This window comes from Acinonyx jubatus, chromosome C1 (genome assembly GCF_027475565.1).
Source record: "Acinonyx jubatus isolate Ajub_Pintada_27869175 chromosome C1, VMU_Ajub_asm_v1.0, whole genome shotgun sequence".
Lineage (NCBI taxonomy): Eukaryota > Metazoa > Chordata > Mammalia > Carnivora > Felidae > Acinonyx > Acinonyx jubatus.
Genome location: NC_069381.1, coordinates 155127512 through 155147266, shown reverse-complemented (window position 1 = coordinate 155147266; position 19755 = coordinate 155127512). Strand labels below are relative to the sequence as shown.

Sequence of the window (19755 nt, the reverse complement as noted above, 5' to 3'; positions counted from 1 at the left end):
AAATGTATTACTGTTATTCGATGGTTTATAACCTTGTACTGCCTGAAGTTAATATCCATACCATCAACTATGATTGCAGAGCACAGTAGGCGAGAAAATAGGAGATGAAGTTGGAACACAGGTGAACCAGAGCCCTGCCTGGAGCCTATTTTGAGAAATAATCCCCAATACTTCCTGATTTGATTAGCACACACTACCATGCAGTAAACAGACTATTATATTTCATTAAATACATTTTGCTGTGTTTACATTTCAATTAAAAAGCAATCTAAAATGTTAAGTGATTAAAATACGACTTCTTTATTTCTCAGAATTTTAGAACTTTTGGAATGGTTTCAACCAAGCCATTCGTATGTGTCACTAAAAAATGGAAGGTATCCAGAATCATTTCTTCAAGTTTTAATAAATATTTCAATGAATGCTTCAAATAACATTTTGTCATAACCACTGAATATGTAACTCAAAGATCACGATACAAAGTATTAGCAACCAACAAATGAGATTTATTTTCTGAAAACTCTATTTAATGCACGGGATGAGGCTGCGTGGAACACAAAGCAATCTAAGACACCAGTGTCTGTGAAAATTAGGTGTGGGTTTGTATGCGGTCCTTTCAGAAAAAGGAAATTAAGGCAGCTAAATTGGGTTGGTGCAAGTTGCTCTAAAAGACGTGGAGTTTACTATGAATTTGAGATTGGGGTCCTAGCCTGCAACTGATATAAGCTGGATGAAAAGTCCCTGATGCTGGCTGGCCACAACTGTCCGGGCCCTGGGACAGAATTAATTACCCTCTCAGGGCACCCTTCTGCGTGTGCTTGCTCACCTTCTCTGGTGATCCCATGCATGGAGGAAAGATGCCCTATTTTTTTTCCTATTTCTCCTTCTCTTGAACAGTTGGTCTCTCCCCACGCTGCCCTGCAACCTCTTGACCACTTCTCTTTGTGCCTCACTTACCAAGAGCCACCGTGCCACACATCCTCATCCTGCCCTCAAGCAGGCTCCTGGCCACAGCTTGCATTTTCAGTATAGCTACTTGTGCTATGCTTTTCCTTACATTTATTTAACTCCTGTATTTCCAATTCTTTGACATTTAGCGTTTCTGTTTTATTATCTGCTGTGGAAAAAGGTAGTACTTATTTAACAATTGCTCAATTCTGTTCTTATAAATCCTGTCTGAGCAAATGATTCAGTGGCTGCAATGCTCCCGAGCACTTGAAAGCTACTGAGTCACTGCCACCTTTGTCTTCTTTGATCAGACTGTTCTATATCATAAGGAAAGACACATTCAGGCTGCAAAGTCCCAGTCGCAATTGCACCAAGCTGCATGGGAAATTCTAAATTTTTATTTACTGATTTAACAAATATTTATTGATGGTTCTGCAGTGCTGAATGTTCCTGGGCTCAAGACCTAATCGATATCTATGTCCCCAACAACGACACTGTGCCTACCACACAGCAGGTTCACAGTGAAGTGCAATGAATAGATTTACAAAGAATAAATGGCTCCTTGTCTATGAGGAATTTATAAAGTGTTTGTTTCCTTGTCCTAAAGACATAAAAAGCTAAGTAATAATATGTGATAAGATACATCCGACCAAGAAATAGGATGATTCCAGGGATGCTGATGATACTGTGGTTCCATTTCCTTGACTACACTGCCATCCCAGAGATGACATTCAGAGGTATGGATGAAGTTCTGAGAATGAAAGGACGCAGTCAGGGTGGCCTTCACTGACAGTGGCACAGAGCACTGCACACCAGGATCGTGCAGGGAGGGTTTCTGGGATGGTGCCAGTACTGGTCCAGACTGAGAAGTAGGCAATGGGCAGAGACAAGGTGGTCCAGAGCTGAGCTCTTAAGAAGGGGCTTAGCCTGGACAGAGTGGCCCGTTGACAGGAGCGAGCCAGGGACCACGGTCAGGGAGGTGAGGGTAAATGATGGAGAAGAAAACTGGCCCGGCTGTTTTTATGGTAACAAAAAACACAGCTGCTCTTTATGGTAACATAAGAAAGTGGAAACAGGTGATGCGGGTTCTTCATCGGTTACAGGATTTTCCACAAAGCATCACTCTCAAATAAGTGAGATTCTTGGTCAAATATAGAATTTGCAGATCTCTGTCCCTGGCATTAGATTTTATTGCAATACTCAGATATTTTTAAAACAGATAAAATGGCCGTACAGAATTTTATGAAACTTTGAACAAACAATGTTATTTTCTTTTCCTTCTTCCCCTTAGCAAAGGGTTCTCTGCAATGATTGGGAGGGAGGAAAGGAACACTTAAGATATAAATTCTGTGCAGAGAACATTACTAGGATACCATATTTGGTTGTTTTTGCTTCAAGTTACAATAGGAAAATATTTGGGAGCATATTCTGCGCACCTCATACACAGTATTAAGAATACCTGCGTGTTTTTTGCCTAATGTAGACCAGACTTCTAGAGACATCCAAAAGCTGTATACACGGAATACACCACTCCTTGCGCTACCTTTTTTACTCACCAGACTAATTGTTAATGGCCTAGCCCAGGAGCTGGCAAACTTTTTCTTCGAAGAAACAGCTGGTCAATTAATTTAGGATTAGCAGGCTATATACTCTGTCCCAACTACTCAAGCCATTGTAGCAGAAAGCAACCAAAGACAACATGTAACAGAGGAGCAAGTTTATGCTCCAATAAACCTTAATTTATACAAACAGGCAATGGGGCTGATTTGTCCTACAGGACATAGTTTTTTGACTCCTGGTCTAACCCTTCAATCTTGACATTATAAAACATTATTATGTTCACATGAAAAGAAGCAAAACATTCCAAACATATTATTTCCATCCATCTCTACCATATCTTTTGAAGGTATTAATTGATGCCAATACATGTAAGTCTTATTAAAAATATACCAAATAGCCACAATATCTAATAGCTGAGAGATTTCAGATTTCATCCTTTTTCTTTAAAATATATTTAACAAAGACCAACACTAAGGAAAATGTCAGAGAAAATCTGTCAACGGATTCTAGAAAAAAAAAGACAACACACCCAGCTTCTCCATATTTGTGAACTCTGAGACTAATCTTATCAGATATTCAGAAAGGCATATAAGCCACACTACTTTGGTAAAGTATGTCTTTAAAAATAAATTAGAGGAGAAGATGATATTCCCATATGCATCTGGATGAATTTCAAATCTTATTATGGAAAATGCTAAAAGAATGATCTAAGCTTTTCTGTAACAGTTTTTTTTTCTTTTTAATTGCAGAAACTTTCAGAGAGTACAAATCAGCAATAATTCTCTTACTTTGCAGAACAGAGATGGACAGAAAACAACTGAGATGTCACATGCTTCGTCTGAATAACAGCAGACCACTGACAAACTCTAACTTTCCCGTAGTCACCGGGTTAGCATTTAATGGGACATGAATGGGGAAGTGGAGATTCAACATTAGGCCACAGAAAGAGGTTTTGGCAATTGTGGTATGCCCATTCATAGCTGGATAATGATCTGTCAATCTGTGACTTGTAGGAAAGAACTAACCTGACATATACTTGCATTTCATGAAATTCTGTGAGATTCTGTGAATGGTAATGGTCACTTCTGGTGGCTCAGGGTTAGTATGGTCACTTAGAATTTGAGAGAATAAGGCAACCTGCGGCACATCTGATATTATATGCTCACTGAGTACTGAAAACAGAAGTGACTGAAACAAGATATTCTGAATCTCATAATCGGAGAAAGAATTTGTAAAATTTTATTTCAAAAGTGCCTATGATTATGGTTTCTTAATCTAGATTAGTTGGAGGCTATAAAATGTAATAAAAATTTCTAGCCACTTGGCCATAATGGCAATTTCCATTTTTAATAATAATAGATTTTTAAAAATCCTTAATATTTAAAAAGTACTTTACAGTTACAGAACATCACTACAAGCAGTATGTCATTTATCCTTAACATTTCCTGGTAAGGTAGATGGAATGATTACTATTATTCTTATTTTTCTGATAGAGACATAGATGCAGAGAAGTTATACACCCGGTCTTCAGAGGGGGGAGAACCAGGACCAAAAGCAAGTAGTCGTTCTACAGACTACACCATGTTACTTCCCTGTCAGGATCTGTATAGATTTCCCTTGTTTGTTATTAGATTCTTATGGCTGGGAGATAACGATTCCTACTATACCTCTGGAGTCTTAGCTGGGTCAAATGATAGAGACAATCAATTACTCTTTATGTAACAACTACCAAAAATGCATCTTATCAACAGCTTTATGGCTTAATCTTTAAAGAAGATAGTATTGTAATGTAGGAAGAAACACCTGAAACTTAGTAAGTACTTGCTGAATTGAACTGATGTCAGGAGAACAGAATCCAGAAGAGACTGGGTAAATCATTGACTAAATGAATCGGTTTTCTCTGTGTAATAAAGGAGAGACTGCCCCTATCCACTTCACAATGATTTAAAAGCTCAACTAAGAAAACAGATGTGTGATTTTTTTTAGAATGAAAGAGTACCTAATGCACTCAACAAATATTTAATGAATAGCCATTGTGGGCAAGGCATTGTGATACATGCCACAAATGACATTAAGCACAATCTACTCTGTGCCAGTTGAAACCACAGCTTCATAAAATATGGGAAACTGTTAGGAATTCTAGGGATTATACCGAACTGGAGTTTAGGAAAGACAGATACAGATAAATGAAAATGGTAACAGTTTACAATGATGGGCTTATTCTCAAAAATGATAAAATCATTGACTGGCCAACTACAACAAAAAGGCTAAAATACAAAGACTTCTGAGTGATGTAGTACTGTGAAACACATACCCAATTTTGAAGATTCGGTGTGCAACAAACGAATGAAAATATCAATAATTTTTAATATTGACTACATGTTAAAATGCTATCATTTTGGATATACTGAGTTAAATAAAATGTTACTTAAATAGATGTCACCTCTTCTTCTTACTTTTTTAATGTGGCTATTAGAAATTATAAAATTAATATGAAGCCTGAATTATATTTCTGTTGGACAATGCTGTTTTAGAAGAATGTATTGTGGCCAAAAGCCAAGTCTGAGCTATATATGAATCTGAAAAGGCTAATCATGGTGGATGCTGTCTTGGTGAGATGAGACATGGACTGAAGACACAACAAAGAATGAGCCCAGTGGCCATGTGGGTGGCTCAGTCAGTTTAGCGTCTGTTGAGTTTGGCTCAGGTCATGATCTCACGGTTCGTGAGTTCAAGCCCTTGCATCAGGCTCCACATTGTCAGTGCGGATTCTCTCTCTCTCTCTGTCTCTCAGCCACTCTCCCCCATCTCTCTCTCAAAATAAATAAATAAACTTAATTAAAAAGAAGAATGATCCCAGTGTTAAACTCACAAATTACAAAAATTCTGATGGCTGATGTGGGAACACATGTATGGTCAGGAGGAACCCGGAAGATTTTGCTGGTGATTCCAATGTAAATAGACTGAAAACTATGAGGAGCAGAGAGCACATGGAACAATTTTGTTTCTTCTTCCACGAAGCACAAGTACTTGAAGGAGAAAGAAGTTAATAAAATGCTTGTTAGAACTGAAGTCCACTCTGCCTCCAGGTCCTTCCCTCTAGTAGCCAGTGACTGTTTCACACACACAGTCTATGTAGTATAATGCTCTATTTAGTTGTCAAAGCGCCTTAGTACCTCAACCAAACTATTTAACACTGACAATCCAGTTATCTTACTTATTTCCAGAAAATGTTCAGAAAATAATTTATAATCCAGAATATTATATTATATAAATTATAAACCAGAATAATGAAGGGACCTATCAGGGTTTGACACCAAGTGCCCCAAGGCAGGTCCTGTGTCTGAATTCTCAGTACCCAGCCCCTTACTGGCTATATAGGAGGTACCCAATAAATATTCACAGAATACATTTAAAAAATGGTGGCATATTGGGAGCTAAAAGTCCACACCTAAACAATATGGAAAAGGAAAAGACTGGAAATTTTAGACTGATAAGCTCACTGTTGCAGATAGATAATCAAACAGATGGGGATAAGTACCTAGAAATGAAGAGCCGGAAGCCAACAAAGGTCTCCTAAAATCAAGTCATGCCGGATGGGCCCCATATTCTTTTTTCACCCTGCCTCTACAAGTGCAGAGGATATCTCAAACAACAGAGTAAATTCTGACTTTCACAAGACCTTTGATAAAGTCTTTGATTACACCTTAAAAAAATGTGGGGAAATAGCAGGCATGATGACAGAGCAGTTATGAGACAACAGTAACAAGTAGAAAGATCATAAAGAAAGACTGGCGGTGGAGAGACTGAGGTCAACCCAGAGATTCTTCAGTAGTGCAGTGTACCAGGAGTACCTCTAGGTCAACTTTTTTCATTGATGAGTTGGGAGAAGCATGAAAGGCATATGCTTAAGTAGCATAAAGGTGGAAGAGACAGGTATGGCAATGGATGTAGTTCAGAAGACCTTAATTGGGCTAGAATATTTGAAAACAGCATGATAAAAATGAATAGGTAGGAATACAGTTTGTATAATTAGGTATACAAATAAATCATTACAGAAATAAAAATACATAAAAATAAATTCAGGACGAAGAAGATCTAGTCTGGCAGGAGCTCAGATGTTTATCAGATCACCAACAATACAACGTCAAAGATGCTTGCAGTTAATGCAATGGCAAGCTGCATTAAAGAAATGCAGTTTTTTAAATTTTTTTTTAACATTTATTCATTTTTGAGAGACAGACAGAGACAAAGCATGAGCAAGGGAGGGGCAGAAAGAGAGGGAGATACAGAATCTGAAGCAGGCTCCAGGCTCTGAGCTGTCAGCACAGAGCCTGACGCGGGGCTTGAACCCATAAACTGTGAGATTATGACCTGAGCTGAAGTCGGATGCTTAACTGACTGAGCCACCCAGGCACCCCAAGTAATGCAGTTCTAAATGAAACTTGTTTTTAGTTCTTTGTATTTTATAACAGGAAATCCACATTTGGAACATCATGACAAGAGGAATTCTCAGGAACAAACAAAGGCGAGCAAACAATAAGCAGGAATAATTGAAGGGATTAAAGATGCTTTCTGATGAAAAGAAAGCCTACAGATGATATGCTGGAGATCTTCACGTTCTTAAGAGTTTTCCATTCGAAGTGGCAGGTACACTTAGTCTGTTTCCAGAGGCACTTTTTTGAAGAGGGGAGGGAGTCACAGATCTCGTTGAGAATCTAATAAAGCCATGTACCCTCTCCTCCAGGAAAAAAATACACACACAAACATATTTTTTGTACTGTTTCAGGGGTTTCTAAACAGATTAAGAACCTCTAGCTTATAAATTTTAAAGACCCAAGTTTCTGTTTCATTTAAGAACCCATTTCTACCTCAACCTTTGAAGGAATACTCCTAGATCAGGGAAACTGACAGAATTCCTATCCCGGGCAGAGGTGGCAGAAGATTCTGGGGCTGGTGACCTGTAGTCTCTCTCAATTCTAGGATTTCCTAATCTAAAAGGAACTTGTAAAATAATTTCACAGTATTAAGGAAAATATTTAAAACACTATTGGTGATTGTCATGCATGTGGTAATTTTAAACACTAAAAATACTCATTACACTCTAGTAATTGGAAACAAAGGTCATCCAGGCACTAATGTAACTTATTAGATATATCTGAAAAGGATTTCATTCACTAGATGTACAACTACAATGGGAGCAGGTATAGAAATTATTGCTTGTATTAGGAATAATAAAATACTTCTCTCCACAAGTTGCCTCTTGAAAAACTTGGCTGCATGCAGGGGCATGGTAGCATAAGTCCTACAGCATTTGCAATAAAATTTCTTACTTTGTATTTGATTGTAAGGATTTTTCTAAGCAGCTAGTCTATGGCATCGTCACAGGGCACACCTATTAGTTATTTTTTGGTAGCATTACATAATTTCTATATTTGGCAGTCTATGTTCTAGGCAACTCATTACCGTCTAACCTACAGAGCTTTTTACACATTGGCTACAGGGAAAGAGAAGGGGTGCATCTCAGTTTTAATTCTACCCTTCAAGGGATATAAGCAAATCAAAGTACTTGAGAGTGATGCTTATTTCTTTGTAACTCAGTTCTCAGAAACCCTAGGTAAGAAAAACTTTCCATTATTCCCTTGAGAAGTATGTCCTGGATTTTGCCCAAATTACTTCTATTTAAATTCTTATCACCAGTTATGTCAATAATCTTGAGACAGCCCCAAACCTGAAGTAATTACAGATGCATTACATTCAACATTACATGTGTGTCCTACCTATAAGCACATAAAACTATATTGGGGTTCTATAAATGCTTTTTGTCAACACAAAATGTTGCTTCTTGAAATGATTTTCATAATAAATAAGTGTTCAAAAGAGCCTAGAGCCTCAAGGAGAGGGGTGTGTGTGTGTGTGTGTGTGTGTGTGTGTGTGTGTGTGTGTAGTAATTTGTTTATGGAACTCCAGTGATAGACATACTCACTTCAAAGTCCCAGATTTATCATGGTTATTTTTCTATTTAGGCAAGTTATTACTGCAACCCTTAATTTCTCATTTTTTTCCAATTTCCACTGCTTTAATTCTCCATTCAAATCAATTTCTCAAAATGGAAAAAAATCTGCCATCAGTGGTAGATTTTACGTGTTATGGGGCTCATTTCTTTTCTAGTTCAAGTAATAGCCTTCTGGAAAAAAGATTAATGACACTGGACCTATTTTCTATAGAAAGGTTATCAAATTCCATCAAAGTCAGTCATAGTGTGTCCTTAGCTCTCAACAAAACAAAAGACATCCAGACATTAATAGGTCATAGAGAATTTCAGGGATTACTTTCAGGTTATACCTTCCATCTGTTTTAGCTGTACGTACAGCAGATGAAGAGAATTACGCAGGACATGGTACTCAAATTTTAATATGGAGCATAACCATCAGGAAGGCTCATTCAAACACAGAGTTCTAGGACCCAACTCCAAAGCTTGTGATTCTGTAGGTCTGGGGTGGGGCCCAGTAAGTTACACTGCTACCAAGTTCCCTGGTGATGCTGTTGCTACCAGTTCAGAAACAATACTTTGTAAACCCCTGGTACAGAGGATCTCTGATACATAACTGGTTGAAACACCAAGTTTCCTTTATGGATTCAAACTTTCATAGTTAAAGTTTGCTGAATCATACTCTAGACTGGACACCAAAATGGCAGACGGCTTTCTGTGGCCTCAGAACCTCTGTAAGCCACATCCCTCTCTAACTATCCTGCAGGAAGTATTAGTAAAGAGTACAACCCTCTTCTGGAAGAAGACATCGAGGCATTTCTTGAGTCCCTCCCCTACTTTTCTTTAAACCTCTCACTAAATATTTGGAATGAAATTCAAAAGCAAAATATTCATAAAGACTATGTGGAAGGGGTGGCTCTAACAGAAAGAAGATTGGCATACTCACCAGAAAGGAAATATGCCCAGTCGTGCAGTGATAAAAACCATGGCAAACATAACAAACAGAAGATCACAACTTTTCTGAAACTTGGCATAATTTGCCATTTTGGCAGCCTATGAAAAGAAGGAATGTGATATATTAATTTAGTTAAACTGATAAATGAAAAGCTTCTTTCAATATGCATGAGTCTCCTATAAGATATAACTTACCAGATGCATTAAATTGCCAGCTACTTTGAAAGTCATGCATCATGCATCAGTATTTATAAATTACCCACAAGTTGAGTGAAATGCAGCATTAGCTAGAAGTAGAACTACTGACTGTCACAGATTTAATCACACATTCAGCAACCTGAAAAATTCAATTATATGATTGATCTCAGGGAAACAGAAAAATAAGAAAATTCTTGCATTATAGAGGATATTAGCAAGCCAAAGACACCAACACAGGAATTTGTCATAACAGGTCAGAGTAGAAAGTACTAGGCAATCCTTGAAACCTCTAATGAGTTGCAAACACTAAGGCCACAGACTTTATACAGAATATATGGAGACTTTCTGCACTGCTTTCTTCTTTCTATTTAGAGTTATAGGTTTTCCTTAAACAGTAATAAGGAATATCTGGGAAGACAGTTTCTTGGCTTATTCTCATAAATTTAGAAATGAAGAACATGTCAAGATAATGTTATTTCAATCAATCCACTTAGGTATAATTTTCAAAGTTACATTAATGGGTCATTTTCTAGATGAAAGTCACTAATGTTCCAAGTGTCCATGAGAATTACTCTTAACAATTTATGTCAGTAATTTAATGACCACTTTTTATATTATAAGTTAAGGAAGAAATTACATCCCTTTTCCTACCATCTACTTTTTACAGATGATTCTAATAACAGGTGACGCTGAAAACATAATTTTGCTTGATCACCTCTTTCTACATTTTCACCTAGAATTTGCACGCTCCCACACACAGGGTTATAAACTGAAGATGTCTTGCTCAATTCATAACATTATTTCTACTTCTTAGAAAGTTAAATTAGCTGAGTCAACCTTGAAAGGATTGTTGACAGCATCCACAGAAGCTAAAATTTGGTAGCTTCAAGTAAAACACAGAACTATGAGAGAAATGGATTCCTAAGAAAAAAATACCTATTAACTGAGCAGAAGCCAGGATTATGAACTTTTAATTTCATGAGTACTTTGGGTGTGACACCATGATTTATAGTAAGAAAGGAAAAAATCATCTTCTGCCTCCTTCTGCCTAGGTAAACCATTTTTCTCTTACATTCTTTACCGGTATTCAATCAAAAGGCATCAAACATGCAATTTTCTGAAATGTCGAGGTCATACATCCCACTTCAAAGAGTTGATGGTTGACATATCTCATTATTTGGATAGTCTCAACCATTACTGTATAATGTAAAGAAAATCCACATGATGAAGAATATTTGCTTTCAAGCCATATGACTGACATTTCTGGGTTATTTTCTTTTCTGGATAAAAGTGGCAAAGATTCAACCAGCCATTTCCATAGACATTAAAGTTGGCAAACTGTACAGGGTTGGTTTCAAAACTGTAGATTGCTGAATAAATCTCCACTTTCAAGCATACTGAGGATTTAGCCAAATGGTAACTGATTTTCAGATTGCTCTTGTACAATTACATTTCTCCTTTAAAAAATATGCTAAATAGAGCCTAGCTCAAATCACTTAAAAATCACAGTGCCACACTATCATCTGACATATTTAGCCCATTAGGGCAGTGTTTCTGTTTCATAGCCTTATAGGGAACAGAATTTTTCATAAAGTGCTATATATATTTCAAGCCTTGACTAATTGTCTTTATAGCAGATTCAATTTTATCCTATGGAATTTTTGCTTATACTGTAATAGTAGATCATTATTTGAGGGCACGTCTCTATTCACAGTGACAGTATTACTTCAAAGGGGCAGAACTGTGGGCCAAGAAGAATAAAAACTCAGCATATAGATTCTAAGACCCATTTCTACATGAAATTTATACTTTGGTAAGTTTATCTTTCACCAGTTCCATAAACTTCTTAGCATAAATTTAAAATATTTTATTTAATTATATATCTCTATTGGGTGTGTCTCTTCATAGGGGCCATGATTAAGAGTAAATACCACATCAAAATTTTCCATGGGATTTTATCTTTTGAAATATGCTAGAAGCATTTTTCTTTTACTTTTTCTTGGTGTTTTGTTTGGTTTTGGTTTTTTGCTACTTAAATGATCCTAAATAATAATGGTTTAGAAAGTTAATAAAAATACAACCAATATTTCCTCAGATACTCTTTATACTTATATATAGAGAGAACATAGTTTTTATATTTAATATGCAAATCATATACACTTCTCACTGTAAAAATACTAGGATAACATGTATATTGTGAACAAAAACTATGATCGTTAAATAACTTCATCAGGATGTACAACTACCATTAATAACTGAATTGAGTTATCTACACTTCCCATATACATCAGTGTGGAACTTTACAACACCAGAAACAAAACCTATTCAAATAATGATTTTCTGACTGTAAAACATCCATTTTCTTAAGTGTGGAATAGTGAAGGTTTTCATTGTTCTAGTAATAAAGAATCCTATGATGATCAACATTCTTAGTACAAAAATTTATATACTAAAGTCTCACTTTAACAATTTCCAAAAGAAACACTCGGCAGCTTCAAATCAATCATATACTATCTTCCCCCAACACTGTCTAGCATACTATAGAAGTGGTGGTCTTGGGGATTTCCTGAATTCTGGATTTTGAACTCTTAAAGATGAAAGAAAATGTTTACCTCTAGAAGAGCATCAGATGAATCGTGAAGACAGAGGATCAGGGTCCCTACTCGGGCCATATTGTTGACATATGAAAAGGAAATCAAGAAAATAGCTACAATGTGATGCAGGATCATGATGCCAAAGTCCTTGGGGAAGGAAAAAACACAGCCATGTTAGGTCTTAGACTACTGCAATATTTCCATCCATCTGTTCAACCATTCAACAGATACTTACTGAGGTTCTTACTGGACCTAGCACTGGGGATCCTAAGATGAATAAGATATATTTCGTACCCTCTGGGAGTTCACCACAGAGTGGCAGACACACACCAGGGACCAGTGACTCTCGAGAATGTGATAAATGCCAAGGCTAAGGCCAGATCATAAAGAGTGTTTTGTACTAAACCAAGGAATTTGAAGCTATGGGAGAAATTACCTCAGGATTTCAAGCAAAGAAAGGCATTACTTGGATTTGTACTTGAGTAAAATCTTTTGGGCAGCCGTGCAGGTCCAACTGAACCACTTCTCTGACTTCTGTGGCTGGGGATTTTGCATCCTTCTCCTGGAATCTGTCCACTGGAACGTTAAAATAAGAATCCTAATATGTGGCTTTTCTGATGAATCCTACAAAATCAAGCTCTAAATCTTAACCATTACTGGTCCACAGTCATTAGGAACAAAAATGGCAATAGTAATGGTAAATTGGCCATCCTTATTGTGGTCAACTTCAATGGAGTTGCTTGTTGGCCCATATGAAAAGATCATCTTTCTCTGACATAGATTTATCTTCTAACCATCTGGACATGGTTTGCTGTGATGTGGGATTTCTGTTGCTTGGAAATACAGTCTCTCATTTACTAATATTTTTACTCTTGTTTATAAATCTCTCTCTCCCAAAGTATACTTGAACTTCTCTGGGATTTTAAATGCCAAGATTGGCCCTAATGGTTATCTACTTGAAGCCTTGGAAAAATACACTATTCATGTAGTGACAAATAAATTAGCCAAAAATGAAAGGCATATTATGAAACTGAGAAAGAGAGAGAGCAAGTATGTGCATATATACACTGCTTTATTCAGCAGCTATTGATGTCATATAGGTTCAGATTTGAAAGGTCAACTGTGGTGACTTTTAAATCGTTTTAAAACATTTAAACAATGGCCTTTGTTTAGATCTTGAAAGTAACTAATACTAATCCATAAGTAATGAAATATTGCTATTAGGTCCTGTGCCATTTATTTCATTGTGTAGTTCCTATATTGAAAAAAAATTCAATTATTTGATTTTAATATATATAACGTGAACCTACAAGGCTATGGATATTTATACTATTTAAATTCCTGTGATACAGAACACTTAAAAATATTTTTTTATGTTTTATAAAATCAAGCTTTAAATGGCAATGATGAAAAGTTAAATGTGTGTGTGTGTGTGTGTGTGTGTGTGTGTATGTGTGTGTGTGTGTGTGTGTGTGTTAAACCCACAGTGTTTAAATTGTTCTGTATATACTCTGGTGACTATATCCAAAGGTTACTTTTCTGCCTTGGCAAGTGCCACTATGTATGGTTATTGATAACCATACATATTGATTTATTACTAGGATAAACAATGTTTTCATGTCCTGAATAAGGTCAGATCATTTTAAAAAGGAATTGCAACTATTTCTCTTACTTTCAGTTAACCTAGTCTCCAGATTAACCATATTATGTTGATTGTGGATACCACTGTTGGAAAAATTATCCGTCTTGCATCAGTCAATCCTAACTGCCCACAGCAGAACCACAGAACCAAATCTTGCACACTCTTGACCTACCGCTATGCTCCTTCCTTCAGAACCACATTCCCCATTTAGTTCTCAGCTCACTGGCAGAGAGAAATAATGATCATGTTACTTAATGAGTTTCATGAGTGAGATTATATACAGACTCAACTTACTAGTTTTACCTACTTCTGATTTTCTGATGTTCTTGTGGGATCTAGGATTTTCCTAAATCATTAAAGTTGGACAATACCCAAATGCCTTAGGCATACAATGAAAATTGTTCTGATAATGTTTTCCACTGAAGATGAAATCTCTTCTCTCCAGGCTGTTATCAAAAATGTATTAGGTTCCATTACCTGGAGTATAGTGTTCTACCAGACAGTAACTACTTTGAAACAATGCATCAAGTGGAACTAACCTATCAACTGATATTTTAAACTGTTTCTCAAACATAATTGCATGAAAACATATAGCACTTAATCCAATAGTTGAGTGGGTTTATATTTGCCCAAGCTCAATACACAGATTTAAAGTCTAACCAGCTGAGCGCCTAACCAGAACATTTTCCACATTTGTTATTGTTCAGCCCTGAATGACTGCTCTGGATTTACTGAAAGAAAACAGAAGTTTTCTCTATTTAGTTTAAAAATGAATAAATATAAGCTAATTAAAACACTTATGGATGATTAGGACCATTTTATAATTAAATTTCCTAATTTGTATCTGATATAACTGTTGGTAAACAACACAAAGATCTTGGCAATATAGCAAGCATCCCCTAAAAACAAGAGCTTTGTTTTTGAGGCAAAGTTTGCTTTGTGAAAATGATTTCAGCATATAAATCCCCTGGTCCTGGAAAATACTTATTACTGAGAGACTCAGCGTTATGCCCATGGCAAAAGACCAATTTTCATTATACAGTCATATCTGTATGAATATGAAAAAAGCATGAATAATGAGTTAATTGTCTTTTACATTTCTGCCTCAGAAAGCATTATACAAAATACCTTCAAATAAAAGCCATGCAAATCATTATTTTATGTGTTACATCTCCTTACCTTGATATCTTTCTTTTTACAGGTATTGAATCTGGTCCAAATAATAGTTTTATACATAAATTGTCAACTTGGACATTATCAATGCAGGGTAGGAAACCTCATCCTCATGTTTGTTATTGCTGAAAATGACTGGTGTGAACACACAGGGATAGCTGCAGGAATCTTACTATTTTCGGTTGAGAATGTTTTCCTGCATTCTTGGTAGCAGCAATTAGGTAGAAAGACTGTGATTTCTTCTTGGCCCTCAGACTAAGGACTGATTCCAAAGACCTGATTCAAAACAGACTGCTTCACTGGTGTTCCCAACCTCCTGCTGTTCTGCCATATTGTTTCTGGACATCTTCACAGCCAAGATCAAGGGCTCCTTCCATGTTTCCTGCCTAATACAGACCCTGACCTCAGCCCTCATTCCAGTGGCTGTTCCCTCTTAATTATCAGAGAAAGAAATGAAAATCGATGTGGTCTTGACTCAGAGTCAATTAGAATGAATCTATAATGAAAGAATTCAAGGAAGAGCCATCCATTTTAATAGCAGAAACTGGTAAGACAATGGTGTTTTTTTCCTTATTACATACTGAATGGCATTTGGAGAACCTAGAACAGCCTCTTAGTCTGATCTGTGTTGCTTCCACAACAGAAATTCCAGCTACTTGGGCTCCATCTCCAACTGTTAGAATGAGAAATGGCATCCTTAATTCAGTTCCCCAAGAGGAATTTATACAAAATAAAATATTAGTGACGAAAGGCCAGAGGGATCACCCTTCTCATTAAAACTAAGTCTGATGTTCTATACGATGGAACTCCCTTGGCAATGATCAGGATGCAGAGAGTCTTGCAAATAATGCTCTGTCTCCAGGAGGCACCAGAAATTCATCTTGATATGCAAGTTTTTATGAAAGCAAAATTAACTCATTACTCATTAGGAAAAAAACCCCACAAACAACAAGAAGCTTGTTCCTTAAATTCCCATTTCCTGGATAAAGTATTAATAATTTCTTATAGTTTCTTTTGGGAATAATCTTTGCAACAAATAAAGCAAAACACTGGTGAACCTTCTGAAAAAGGGAATAAGGAGGCCAAGATTTTTTTTTTTTTAACGTGTATTTATTTTTGAGACAGAGAGAGACAGAGCATGAACAGGGGAGGGGCAGAGAGAGAGAGGGAGGCACAGAATCTGAAACAGGCTCCAGGCTCTGAGCTGTCAGCACAGAGCCCGACGCGGGGCTCGAACCCACGGACCGTGAGATCATGACCTGAGCTGAAGTCAGACGCTCAACCAACTGAGCCACCCAGGCGCCCCAAGGAGGCCAAGATTTTAAGTGATAGCTGATTTAGATGTGCATGAATAGTGAAGAATATGAAATATTTCTAAAGTGTAAGGCAAAGAAAACTCTTCCCTCTCAGATGCAAATGACATGTATTAGCTAACCTGAATTTAACAAATAAAATAAATATAATAAACTTTAATAGAATGAATAGAAATCAGATAATTAGCACCAGGTTACCCATTTAACAGATTTTCAAATTCTCTAAGGAACAGAAGGACAACATCATAATTTAAGACTGATTTCGGTGCATGGCAACTGCAACCATCGTTGAAATCTCTCATGTCTATTTGTTTTGTTTTGGCTTTTAAACAGTTTTTTTTTTTTTAATTTGAACCTTCAGGGTACATAGAAATTTGTGTGACTTTTGACAGAATAACATGTCATTTTTAATAGAGATCAATAACAAACTGTCTTCCTATCTCTTCACTTGGGAGTTTGCAACCTGACGGTGAAAGTCAGAAAGTTGGGGAGAAGCACGGCTGGGCAGGAAGTGGACTTGTGGCAGGTAACCTGGCAACGTGCAGGGCAGAGTGGCCAGTCAGGCTCCAGTCCTGCTGCAGCACAAACATACAGACGGCAGTGGGGGAGGATTTCAGAGAAAACTTACATATAGCAAGAATAATCATAGGTAAATACTTTTTCTGTTGAGGTAATAACAAAAATATCATAGGTTCTCAACCTTTGGCTATAGCTAAAGTCCTGAGGGAGAGCATGAGTATATTAAAAAAAAAAAACTCTTAAAAAAAGAAACAAGAGACTAAAAAACTGTCTAGGTCTTGAGATGATGACGGAAATAAAAGTATATTCATGGTGATCAACAGAAATGAGTTGATTCTGATTTGCCCCATATTAGGCAATCTGAAAACAATTATACCTTTCTCTTACCCATGCGTGATGTGAAAAGTTCACACAATGTATTTAAATGTCAACCTTTGGGTATCTGCAATCTCCCTCAATTTATTTGGGTATTTTATTTTTAACTGGCCTTGAATTTTGGTGTACTATAAAGAGAACTGGTTAAATGTGCCATTTAAAGAGAGATATTTTAAATAACAAGCCTCTTCAAAAACTGCAATGTGAATTCACTTTCACTCTCATGGGTAGCCTAGGCATGCTAGGGTAAATATTCACAGGAGAATTTGGGAAGGGATAAAAATGTGTGATTGATTTGAGAAATATTTGTTCAATTATAAAGTAGAGTAGTTCTAGCAGAAATTATTCAATTATCTCTTCTCTAAAACTCAATCCATGAATAAAACCTCATTTACACCAAATCAAGTTTATTTCAACACTTTTTTTTCAATAGATTAGATTTTTCCACCTTTGTACTAAATGTATACAGACTCAGGTCTTTGAGGAAGTTAACTGTCATATATAAGCATCATTCTAAAAACAGTAAATGCCAAGAAACTGATTAAAGACTGAATTTACTACTGTTATTATCAAAATGTTTAAAAAATATGTACTGATATGATTTAAATATCTCTATTAGCCATACTCAAATCTCATATCCTCACTATTTGGTCAATATGTACACCTAGGTTACTCTACCTTAGAGCAGAGAAAGGCACACTATAGCCCCCAAGCCAAATCTGGCTCCCCATTTATTTTTGTAAATAAAGAGAACACTGTCGCATTCATTTGTTTAACCATTGTCTGTGGCAGAATTCTTCCTAATGTGGCAGAGTTGCATACTTGCAACAGAGACTATGTGGCCTGCAAGTTTAAAATATTTACTATCTGGCCCTTCACAGAAAAGTCTGATGACCCCTGTCTTAGAGCCGCATCTAAGGACATACTATGGGATACTTAAATCATGTTATCTGAGATGTGACAATTGCATAGTATTATGTCCAACTTTCTCAGATAAAGAATGTACAAGAGATTTAATTTTTACTTGTTCTGAAGAAATCATAAAATATTACTCTTAAAATTCAGATCAACTATCAAAAAAGTTTTGCAGGTATCTATTAAAATTCTCATATTTGAAAATCACGAAGTTTCTTTATCGGCTTTCAAAACAAAAGCTGTCTGGAGGCAATATTACTTTCCCCACTGTTAGATGTGCCTTTACTTTATAGCTTCTGGGAACTTATACAAAATGAAGTAAAGAACCGCTGGATAAGCAGTGTTTACCCAATCTTTCTCCTGTGTAACATTTATGGTACCATTTCAAGATCAAGAACTCATAATCTTGTCTCCTATGTGTTATTTAGTTAATATTTAATCTTTAATTGATTTTATTACTGTGGAGAAGAATACAATAAAATTTTATTTGCACAACAGAAAATAGTAAGATAGTGCCACTAATTCCCTTCCAGTGTGCCTGGTCAGAGCACAGAACTTAATTTGCAACTCCCTGGAGTCCTCCTTCATGTTTTCCTTTCCTTTCTTCATCAAGAGCACACTCTTGAAATACATTATGCTTTCAAACGACATAGATATTTTTCTTAATTATACATGCATTTATTTTTCTCATTGAACTTTGGGTCTTCAGAAATTTTATCACTAACAGTAGTGTCAAATTACAAGCGCCTGGAGTTGGAGGCCTTAATATATGCGTTCTGGGCTCCATTTAAATTACACTTGGCCCAGTCACACTAACTAGTTTTTAATGCTAGAAGGGTCACTTCTGAGACACTTTAAATATAACAGTTTTAAGTGGTGCACAGGTTTACAGACTTTATTCTCTCCCCCTCTCTTCTCCCTCCCCTCCCCCCAATATCCTTGAGGATGAAAGCAAATGGCAGCACTTAATGATATCAAGTAAACCCATTTAGGTTGAAAACATCCAGAATGATCAGTAGGGGGCAGACTGTGCTCAAGTAAAATCAGAAACATCCCAGGACTCAAAAGCCATCATCTTCATATTTACTGCCAAAGCCCTTGAGGCCCAAAATGACAACAGGCAATCAAGGACTCAATTTTGTGCTTTAGATGAAGATGAAACATGTCTCCTTCAGATCACCCAAGTTGAGACGATGCTGTAAGTTGTCAGAAGGGGTTCAGAGGAACTCTTACTGTTATCATCAGCCTTATCTCTTGTCCTCTAACTCCTCGTTCTTTAGCTGCCTGAGCTCCCCACTCCTCTTCACAAGCAGCCAGAACTCTACCTGCAGAACTCACCTGTCATGCTTCTTCTTGGCCCCATGCAGGCCTCTAGCCATGTGGGTTTTTTTTTTTTCTGGCTGGAATGCTGGTAGTTTCTCTTCTTTTCTCCAAGCCCCACTCTACTTCGACTATGTGGTGAAGTCCTATCTACCTTCCAATCTGCCTACTAATTTTCAAGCCCCAAAGGCTCTGTCTGATGCTGTCATTTAGTCACATAAAGCAAGTACTATTAGAACTGAATTTTGGAAAGAA

The 19755-nt window shown here is 36.7% G+C and overlaps 1 protein-coding gene across 2 annotated transcripts in view; it reads right to left on the bottom strand.

Moving 5' to 3' along the window:
* Positions 1-19755, bottom strand: part of CERS6 (ceramide synthase 6) — a 314828-nt gene that overhangs the window by 45832 nt on the left and 249241 nt on the right. For both annotated transcript variants that reach the window (XM_015066922.3, XM_015066923.3), the window contains exons 7-8: positions 12262-12390; positions 9444-9550 (exon numbers count right to left, since the gene is read on the bottom strand). In XM_015066922.3, the coding sequence (XP_014922408.1) occupies positions 9444-9550; positions 12262-12390 (236 nt within the window). The remainder of the gene's footprint in view (positions 1-9443; positions 9551-12261; positions 12391-19755) is intronic.